At 33.3% G+C, this 11215-nt stretch overlaps 1 protein-coding gene across 1 annotated transcript in view; it reads left to right on the top strand.

Annotated features, from left to right (window-relative positions):
- Nucleotides 1-10517, top strand: part of LOC127730343 (low-density lipoprotein receptor-related protein 4-like) — a 30512-nt gene extending 19995 nt beyond the window's left edge. Inside the window, exons 7-8 of the mRNA XM_052238715.1 lie at nucleotides 6702-6734; nucleotides 10018-10517. Coding sequence (XP_052094675.1) covers nucleotides 6702-6734; nucleotides 10018-10088 — 104 coding nt within the window. The 3' untranslated portion in view covers nucleotides 10089-10517. The remainder of the gene's footprint in view (nucleotides 1-6701; nucleotides 6735-10017) is intronic.
- The last annotated feature ends 698 nt before the right edge of the window (nucleotides 10518-11215 follow it).

An 11215-nucleotide genomic window follows, 5' to 3' on the forward strand; every position in this document is an offset into this window, starting at 1 on the left:
TATCGTGGCTATAATGTAGTAGTATCGTAGTAAGGTCGTACCAAGGACGGCAAGCGCGTAGTAGAAGCGTACTATTGTCTTCCTGATCGTAGTATAATCGTATCAATATCGTAGTAGAAGCGTAATTAAGACGTAGTAAAATCGAGATAGTTGCAGTGAAATTGTAGTAAGGTCGCAGCAAAATCTTTTCCATTTACTACCCGTTTGCACCACGTTTCCATTTGAATGCTTCTACATTTACGCCCATCCCGATCTTACTACGTCTTTAGTACGACCTTCCTACGCTTTTACTACGACTAATTTTGGCGAATGTTTTGAGCATGTTTAAAGTTGGTCGTGGACCTCTACGATTATGAAGACTTTGGCACGTCCTTCTAACGACATTACCACGACCATCACGATCTTACGATGAAATTTTTCATAATTTCAGAGGTAGTAGCGGGATCGTGGTTCTAGTGTGATGGGTAGGGGGGTATATGCGGCAACGTATAAAAAAGGAAAAAAGGCCAATTTGGTCCTTCAAATAGAATTTATTGTATTACACTTAATTGAGTCTTCTTGATTTGTATTTTAATCATTGAACCATTAAAACATACTTATAGAACGTATTTGTAGTGGTCGACGATACATTTGTATTATTTTTCAGTTGAGATATTTCTGGTAGACGAGAGATATTCCAATTTGAATCGTTTCCGCTGCCCTTATAAACAAGCCATACATAAACGTTATGTAATTGTTTTGCTTTGAAATAGTTGTTATTTTAAACATTACTGTCAAGTCTTGTCATAATCAGTTCAATAGTTTAAGAGAAACATAGTATAATGTAAGACCATATCATACAGCAATTTCAATTCCCCAAAATCCAAATCACGCCGCATCATGAGTAAATGCAGTTTAAACTAATAAATATCAAATATTCATCTCATCTGCTTTAAAAACGGTTAATATGATACAAAAAAATACTATAAGATGATACTAATAAACATCTGTATGCACCTCTTTGTCTTCACTATAAGGTCACTTTAGGTCCATTTATACTTAGTATTTCTTTTTTCATCAAAATTCCAACTTTTTAGGCTAATGAATATAAATTTCGGGATAACTATAACAAATAAATGTACGAAATGTAATAACAAATCAGCCATTGAAGAGTTCAAGCTGAATGAACTATTCCTATAAAAATTTACTAATTCCCTGGAAGTACTTCCTTGAAACTTAGTTTTCGGCGCATTCCAGAGAGAAATACATAACGATTCCCTTTTAGTTAATAATTTATTATAAAAGCTTTCAGAATAATTTAATTTACTTATTATTATATATTTCTTAAAGATTTAAATAGGAACAAAATATGTTTAAAGTCTAAAATAAGAAATAGAGAGAAAGGTAAGACAAAACTCACTGTATATGGCTTGCTCTATCCACCAATTTGACAGATCATTCATCAGTATAGCCATATTACAAAGCATTTTTCTCAAATTTGGTTTTGAGACTCAATCTACTCAGAATATTTATTTTTTTTGCATTATTTCTGTCAAAAAGCATGAAATTAATAAAAAAAAAAAACAAATAAGAGTACATTGCACATACAAGGTCCCTAAATGGAAGTCATACCACTATAACTTTTTTCCCTTTAAATCTTTAGTTTGTTAAATTGGCATATTTCAAAAAAGGCAGTGGCTATTCTTCCGGCTAGCCGGGAAAATAGCAAAAAATGTCTATACTTCCGGCCATCCAGAAGAATAGCTTTTCGCTGCTTTTATGCTATTTTTCCTGCCATACATAACAATGCATGATGGGTGTTTTTGGTTGAGTGGTTATTGTAGCATTCAGTGGAGAAGTAATTTTTCTCCCGTGCAAACACTGAGAATTGGCACTATTCATTGGACGTTAATGATTATAAGCATATGATAAAACGTTCTTGAAAATAGTAATAAGGAAAAAAAACTAAAATAAAAAAAGAATAACCATGGGAATAAACTCCCTATGTACCAACTTCAATTTTTTTTTTTACTACTAACTGATCTTTTGAAAACGCCGATTTCCCGTAAATATAAACAGTTTGTCATCAGACAAGATATATCAAAAGAAATATAAAAAACATCGATATGCAGCAAAGACACTTTTGAATTAAGGTCATTCGGTAAAAAATTGTGCAAAAAGTTTCCATTCACTAAAACAAATCAAAATGCAAATGAATTTGCTTCATAATATACAGCATATGTGATCCTGAATTTATCATTTCCTTGAAGTTGTAAAACGTCACCAGTGTCTGAGCAGAAATTTGATAAACCAGGGGTATGTCAAAGAACGTCTCGTCCTTTTTCTATAAAAAATTCATCAGAATGTACCAAGACTTTGTTGATAAATCAACATAAAAAATAATACCTGATGGTCTTGAAGTATAGATTCTGCGTACTGACGCTGTTTATTATCTTAATAACGTGTTAAAGTGTTCTTTTATTTGTCTTTATTAATATTACTTTTACTGTTTGGTCTGTTTTTGGTGATATACATTTGACGTGGCTCTGTACCTATGCACCCCGTCATTGTATTGTTTGTATTATTTTTCATTTTTACTTATGTGCTTTGTCCGTGTGACTTTATATGTTTCTTAGATACATAAGAAGTGGTTCTGTACTTTAAACATCCCGCCATTGAGTTATTGTTCTATTATAACTTTTGCTTACTTTAAACGACAAAATTATTTTATATCTCTACCTGTGTGACGTTTGCATTCTGACGTCAAACACGCGATTCTGCGCAAGAGTTAATGTTAAAATTACGATTCGGTCCCAGTGCTTAAAATACCTCGATCCTTTATGGGTTGATTTGGCATACATAAATAAGATACAAAAATAAGTAAGCAATGAACGAGGTTGTTAAATGTGATATATGCTTTTTTGTGCTTCTTTGTTTAATATTTGTTTGTTTTTGTTGAGATTAAGATTGTGACACGGTGTTGACTGCTGTACCCCTATTTTGACATTTTTACCTTTTATGTCTGTTTGTTTTATTCACGCATCGTTGTCAATATAATGGAATTTGATGCGACTGTCATACAAATGAGAGGTTTAGCGCTATAAAACCAGATTCAATCCACCATTCTCAACATAAGAAAATGCCTGTACCAAGTCAGGAATATGACAGTTGTTGTCCATTCGTTTGATGTGCTTGTGCTATTGATTTTGCCATTTGATTAGGTACTTTCCGTTTTGAATTTCCTCGGAGTTCAGTATTTTTGTGATTTAACTTTTCAATGAAGTCGTCAATTGATCTTGAACGATTTTTTATTTTAAATGTATGAGGAAGTTTTGCACCAAACTGTTTCTCCGCGGTTACAAAGCTCGTTGTCGAAATCAACATTATAATGAATCAGTAGACAACAACTCCGACAATAAAGTACATTACTGTTTGATGTTGATGTAGATACATATACAAACAACAACAGTGTCCTAAAACTATGACAATGTCATTTTATCAATTACATTGTTTCAAGCATCACCGTACGTCATTCTATGTGAGATAGAACAGTTGATTAGATACTTGCAGGTGCATACTAGTGACAGTTTGACATGCCGTCTAAAAATGATGAATTGTCATGCAGCGGCATGTCGACGTACTCTAAATATGCTAAATTGTAATATATTGTAATATAGGTATTTCTTCGAAATACAAAGTTTTAAATTATTTCATAAAAATATTATAAAGAATCAGTGCACTGTGTGTGTAAATGAAGCCGTGAGATATTGGACAACGTATTTTCACGTAGACAAAATTCTTCGTGCATGTACTTCATATTCGATTTAGTAATTTCAAAGGGAGTGGAATGGCCATCTATAAATAAAAGGGGACAGTAAAAATGATAAAACTAGTCCACCACATAATGCGATCTCGGATGCAAGTATCTTTCTCTATATATGATCAAGATATTTATTTATATGTAAATTAATGAGGTAGTAAGATCTACAAATAAGTCAACATGACCAAAATGGTCAATTGACCCCTTAAGGAGTTATTGCCCTTTAAAGTCAATTTTTAACAATTTTTTGGTAAATTTTTGTAATCTCTTACAAAAATCTTCTCTAAAACTACTGAGACAAATTTTAAACAAACTCGGCCCCAATCATCATTAGGGTATTTAGTTTACAAAATATGTCCGATGTCTCCGCCTACCAACCAACATGGCCGACGTGGCTAAAAATAGAACATAGAGGTAAAATGCAGATTTTGATTTATATCTCTAAAAACTAAAGCATTTAGAGCAAATCTGACATGGGTTAAACTGTTCATCAGGTTAAGATCTATCTGCTCTAAAAGTTTCAGACAAATACAAACGCCACTGGTTGGTCATGTGTGGTCGGTACGCGCGTCTGGCGTACTAAATAATAATCCAGGTATCTTAGCTGGAAGACGTTTCGTCTACGAGGGAATCATCAGCCCAGCAGGCATCACTCTTTGTTTTGACGTGAAATATCATTGATAAATTCATTTCTGTTAATCTACCGTTGATAAATTGTAAATTCAATTATAAACACTGAGGTTGTCTCTACTCCCGCATAAAGAAAGCTTTAACCGTAATTTGATACAATGTATTGGAATTGTTTGTGTCAATGCTCTTCAACTTCGTATTTATTTGGCTTTTAATTGTTATGATTCAATCGCATCTTTAGGGTTTTGTTTGGACGAGACGCGCATATGGTGTCCCAAATTATAAGAATAGATTCTTTGATGATTTTTTTAATGAATTTATGCCATCGAACTTGAAATAAATGATATCCTTCAGTTTAGTCTGCCTCATATCTTGATTTCCGTCTAGATTTAGACAATGATAGTCAATTGATAACAACACTTTACGACAAAATTAATGTTTCCAACTTTCCAAATGTGAATTTTCCATTTCTTTATAGGAACATTCCAGCAGCACCTGTATATATAGTCTGTTTTCCTGTTTGAATGGTTTTACACTAGTAATTTTTGGGGCCCTTAATAGCTTGCTGTTCGGTGTGAGCCAAGGATCCGTGTTGAAGGCCGTACTTTGACCTATAATGGTTTACTTTTACAAATTGTGACTTGGATGGAGAGTTTTCTCATTGGCACTCATACAACATCTTCTTATATCTATATCTACAATTTGAGACGATATGCCAAAGCTTGCGTTTTCCGCCATGATTCCTTCGACAGTGGGTTGCCGTTTACAAGGAAGCGATCGCATTTAGGGTTGAAAGTGGAAAAGTTGAAGTAATCCCTTCGCAATTTTCATGTAGGCCATTACGAGTTGGTTGACCGTTAAGGAATATCTGTTTCTTAGACGACCTTTTTTCGTTCATGTCATCGACTATTAAAAGACTTTTCACCGAATTTGTACTTATTATGAGCAACACGACAATGCTACTAAAGGAGCAGGATCTACCCACCCTTCCGAAGCTCCTGAGACCTCTCTAGTATTTTGTTGTGTTCGTGTACCTCATTCCTTAGTTTTGTATGCAGTGTGACTTGTTTGTCTTTTCGTAGTCTTCGTTTTTGCCATGAAGATGTCAGTTTCTTTCAACTTATGAGGTTTGAAATGTCCACTTGGTATTTCCCCACTCTTTATTTTCCGAAACAGATCATATCACATGGCGGAAAGCATAAACATTTTCGACCTTGAGTTCAAGAGCCTCTTCATCAAAAATTTCTGCGTCAACTAAATTGTCTATTACCAAATTCTTTATTATTTGTTTTCTCATAGATTCTCTAAAATCTATTTGTAGATCTTTAGGAAGCAACACTTATTCTTCTTTCTTTAGTTTATCAAACCCTTTCAGGTCTGGCGTTTTTAAAAATTTACCAGCATCAAATGCCATATTGTTGACCTTTGTTGGCTAATTCTAATTCAATAAAAATACTGAAAAAAAATAATCTGATATTAACGTTATCCCGGACGAACCCCCAATTTCTGTTACGGCCAGAAATCACCTTTAAATTATAGTCAACAAAAGACACAAATCAATAATAAAATTTAACAAGATTTATAAAACACAAGTTTAGATGAAGTATTACACAAATAGAAACGTCAACTTAACTGTCAAAATATAAGTCCGATCCTTTGTCTTTTCTTTATCCGGAATCCTTCTCGTAACTATACGAAAATCCAAACAGAATATTACGTCCAATAAGTCACAATCTAGTATGATGTTGTTCGTAAATAAAAGTGTCAGTTGAACAATTACAGAGAATTTCTGAGAATCCAATGTCTATGTCTCAAAGTTGAACAGAAAGAAAACTCCTAGAAAACTGTAGAACGAAAACTTCTAGAACAATATTGACGTTTAAATTACGCATCTTTTATTATGATCATTCTGGAATCGTTATGTAAGTAAAATAGAAAGTTCTAATCATTCCGTGATCGTTTCAGTGATTTCTAAACTGCACAGTTACATTATTATTTTGTAAACAACTATAAGGCCACAAAAAACAACTATAAGGCCAAGGTAAATAAATATAATAATTACAATATCATAACAATGCATCGACCTTGGATTTAAAATAATAGACATTCCATAAACATTTGCCAACAATTTTGATTAAACGCAATATTGATGTACAAATTATAGAGGTTCCCGGGGCTAAAATTAAGGATATAATTCTTATATGTAATGCGCATCAATACCGCATATGATATATGCTTGCTCCTTGCATTAATTCTTAATTATATATTGTAGAAAGCCACACAAATAATGCAACAAACGAGAAAGGTAAGGTTTAATATTAAACATTCTTGATTGTTTGACAACGTATCTATTACGTTTGGAAGACGTATTTTTTAAAAATCAATAGTCTTTCCCACGGGAACCTACTGTATTCATGTTCTTGTCAACTTGTTCCTATATTCGTATGAGGCAGATTTCATAAATGAATGTCTCTTGAAGAATAAAAGAAACTAGCATAATCCTTTAACTTCACGTTCCGCTATAAAGATGAAATCCTCTCACTAAATTATTCAAATGATTATGTTGAACATCTGGCGTACAAAATCAAAAGCCTGGTATCTTTGGTTAGATTTTAAAACCACTGGGCTGATGCCACTGCCGGTGGACGTTTCCCCGAGGGTATCACCAGTAGTCATGACTTTTGTGTTGACATAAACTATCATTGATATATTTTTTTTCTGTCAATTTACCGTTTATGAAATTTAAAAAAAGGTCGAAACACTAAGAGTTTTCTCCCCTCGGACATTGAAAGCCTGAGCCGAATTTGCCACAACTTTTAACAGTTTCTGATTTTCAATGATCTTCATCTTTGTATCCGTTTGAACTTTTTAACTGTTTCGATCCGAGCACCACCGGTTGGTCTCGTATGGTCGCGTTGCGCATAAAAAGCATAAAAAGCTTTAGCCGTAGTTGACCCAACTTAAAGTAATTTTTGGTTTTCAATTCTATTCAACTTTGTATTTATTCGGTCTTTTTATTGTTTTGATACAAACGCCACTGTTGGGTCATGTGTGGTCGGTACGCGCGTCTGTCGTACTAAATAATAGTCCAGGTATTTCAGCTTGTAGACGTTTCGTCTACGAGGGAATCATCAGCCCAGCAGGCATCACTCTTTGTTTTTACGTGAAATATCATTGATAAATTCATTTCTGTTAATCTACCGTTGATAAATTGTAAATTCAATTACAAACACTGTGGTTGTCTCTACTCCCGCACAAAGAAAGCTTTAACCGTATTTGACACAATTTTTTGGAATTGTTGGTTTTCAATGCTCTTCAAATTCGTATTTATTTGGCTTTTAACTGTTATGATTCAATCGCATCTTGATGGTTTTGTTTGGTTGAGACGCGCATATGGTGACCCAAATTATAAGCATGGATTCTTTGATGAATTTTTTAATGAATTTATGCCATCGAACTTGAAATAAATGATATCCTACAGTTTAATATGCCTCATATCTTGATTTCCGTCTAGATTTAGACAATGATAGTCGGTTGATAACAACACTTTACGACAAAATTAATGGTTCCAACTTTCCAAATGTGAATTTTCCATTTCTATATGGGGACATTCCAGCAGCACCTGTATATGAAGTCTGTTTTCCCGTTTGAATGGTTTTACACTAGTCTTTTTTGGGGCCCTTAATAGCTTGCTGTTCGGTGTGAGCCAAGGATCCGTGTTGAAGGCCGTACTTTGACCTATAATGGTTTACTTTTACAAATTGTGACTTGGATGGAGAGTTTTCTCATTGGCACTCATACAACATCTTCTTATATCTATATCTACAATTTGAGACGATATGCCAAAGCTTGCGTTTTCCGTCATGATTTCTTCGACAGTGGGTTGCCGTTTACAAGGAAGCGATTGCATTTTGGGTTGAAAGTGGAAAAGTTGAAGTAATCCCTTCGCAATTTTCACGTAGTCCATTACGAGTTTGTTGACCGTTAAGGAATATCTGTTTCGTAGATGATCAGGAATATGTCCCCTTTTTTCGTTTATGTAATCCACTATTAAAATATTTTTCACCGAATTTGTACTTATTATGAGCAACACGACGATGCTACTAAAGGAGCAGGATCTACCCACCCTTCCGGCGCTCCTGAGACCTCTCTAGCATTTTGTTGCGTTCGTGTACCTCATTCCTTAGTTTTGTATGCAGTGTGACTTGTTTGTCTTTTCGTAGTCTTCGTTTTTGCCATGAAGATGTCAGTTTCTTTCTACTTATGAGGTTTGAAATGTCCACTTGGTATTTTCCCACTCTTTTTTTCCCCAAACAGATCATATCACATGGCGGAGAAGGTTTTTAAGATACTTCATTTTTATATTGTTAAAAAATAATTGTGTAAAACATGAAAATGGACAAGATGCGAAACGAGATTGATACTGTTTAATGAGATCGAGTAAGAAAATGATAATCTACAGGTAAGAAACGGATAATGTAAACGTTTGGTATAATTTGCCAAGTAATATTGTATTAATGATCGAATGCAGGCGTAGACGCTTATGGCCACTACCTTACTTTAGTATGTGGTATATACAATAGAAAATAATAGAAAAAAAATCTAACGCAGTTAACTATCAATGTATCAATATAATAACAAGGTATTGCAAGATAAACAAAATAGTTAGTTCTGCAACAAGTTGGTGTTGTGCACTTAATCTGGATACGTTCACAAATCCATGTAATAGTTTTCAAAATAGAAATATAGTTGGGATCAGTTCTAACCGCTCTTCAGAACTATCAGAATAATCTGTCATAGAATCAGATGACAGGATTTAACCAATGTACAAATCTTGTAAATCGATAAGGAAGATACAATTCAAGGTTGCAGCAAAATGAGGGTGCGCCGACAGGGTAGACGTCTTCTTCTATGTATGCATCACCTGACATATGAATCCACACTCAATTTGACTGAATTGATGAGAAGTTAGAACTGATCCCAATTGTAGTTTGTATCTAGATATTTCTAAGTATTAAAATTTTCAAAATATATAAATACTATGAGTTTAATCTAGATTTTGTCCGTTTCAAATTGAATTGAAAAAATTGCAATATATCATTAACTTGAAAGTTGTCAAAAGTTCGTTTTGTATTCATTTAAGTTGTAATATTACACAATTATATTAAATATGTCATTTTTGTGCTATATTGATTTTATAGCATTAACTTATTTCATCTTCATGTTAAAGTATAATTGATAACACTTATATAACGCTGTGTTTGTTGGGAAGGGGTATTTGAACAAATAAAAGCAAAACCTGGTCAATATTCTTCCAGTTGTTAGCTCGTATTCGTCTGTACAAAAAAATTGTCATTTACCCATTATTGATTATTCAATAGAAAGTGAAGAAGCGAAGGGGTAAACATTTCAAAATGCCAATTCTCATTTGAATTGATTTAGCAGAATATATCAGTCGATTTTGTATGTACTACACTTTATCTGGGAGACAAATCACTGTAATACGTAATTACAGGTCTACACAATAACGTACAATTCTTTATGGTATCGCATATTTCAAAAACATAAAACTTTTATGTTATTTTCAGGACATGTTGGACAAATGCAAATACTGTTTGCAGGAATGATATTCGTTGAAGTCCTACTCAACCGGATGTAAACGTAGTTTCAATTTAACATTTATGTACAGATAAAATGTATCTATAGTTTGTAACATAGACGGTGCCAATTTTACTGCACCATATGCACATTTCGACAATTAGTTTATATTCAGAGTTGAAGAATTTATCTTTTTTACAGTTTATATTAATAAAAAATAATACTGTGTTTTACAAAATATATCAAACCTGAACAACGACGGCAACTGGCGAGTTTCTGACTTTGAACAACCATGTTAAACATTTGGCAGGATGATCTTGTGTTGTAAGAACTGATATTCTGCTTTGTTATCTTGGTCGATAGAAGAAGCGATACAGTTAAGCGCACATACATTTAGAAATAATAATAATTCAACTGCATAGCTACAGTAGTACAGTCAACTGCAATTAAAACTAATAAAATACTAATTTGTGATTGATATCACAAACAAGTCTGTTGTTATTCGTATGTTTCTCTGTCCTATATATTCTCCCATTTATTTGTATTGTAGTCCTGTCATGTAATGTTGTCATTTTAATGTTATATTTAACATTGCCATAAAAGCGGGAGGTCTGGCTAGCCACAAAACCAGGTTCAACTCACCATTTTTTTCTTAAAATGTCCTGTACCAAGTCAGGAAAATGGCCATTGTTATATTATAGTTCGTTTCTGTGTGTGTTACACTTTAATGTTGTGTTTCTGTTGTGTCGTAGTTCTCCTCTTATATTTGTTTTTCTTCAGTTTTAGTTTGTAACCCGGATTTGTTTTTTTCTCAATCGATTTATGAAATTCGAACAGCAGTATACTACTGTTGCCTTTATTTCTTACTCTCTAAAATTGCGTACTGTACTTCAAAAATAGCTTTTTACAGCAAGTAATAAATAATGAAGTCGGATACGATTAAGAGCAGCTCTCATAATAAATCAGTAAAAAATTGGAAATATTAAGATTTTTATGTAATCCACGAAGTTTTATACCAAACTTACAGTATGTAAAGATTTGAATTCAACATAACATGCATAGATAATAGGTGGATAATAACTCAACAAACTTGTTAAAAGGGAATCAAAATTGAAATCAAGACAATACAAAAACGAGACCAAACAAACGTAATCATAACCAAGCCAATAAGATTATTTGAACACTAAC

This window comes from Mytilus californianus, unplaced genomic scaffold, assembly GCF_021869535.1.
Source record: "Mytilus californianus isolate M0D057914Y unplaced genomic scaffold, xbMytCali1.0.p SCAF_2, whole genome shotgun sequence".
Classification (NCBI taxonomy): Eukaryota; Metazoa; Mollusca; class Bivalvia; order Mytilida; family Mytilidae; genus Mytilus; species Mytilus californianus.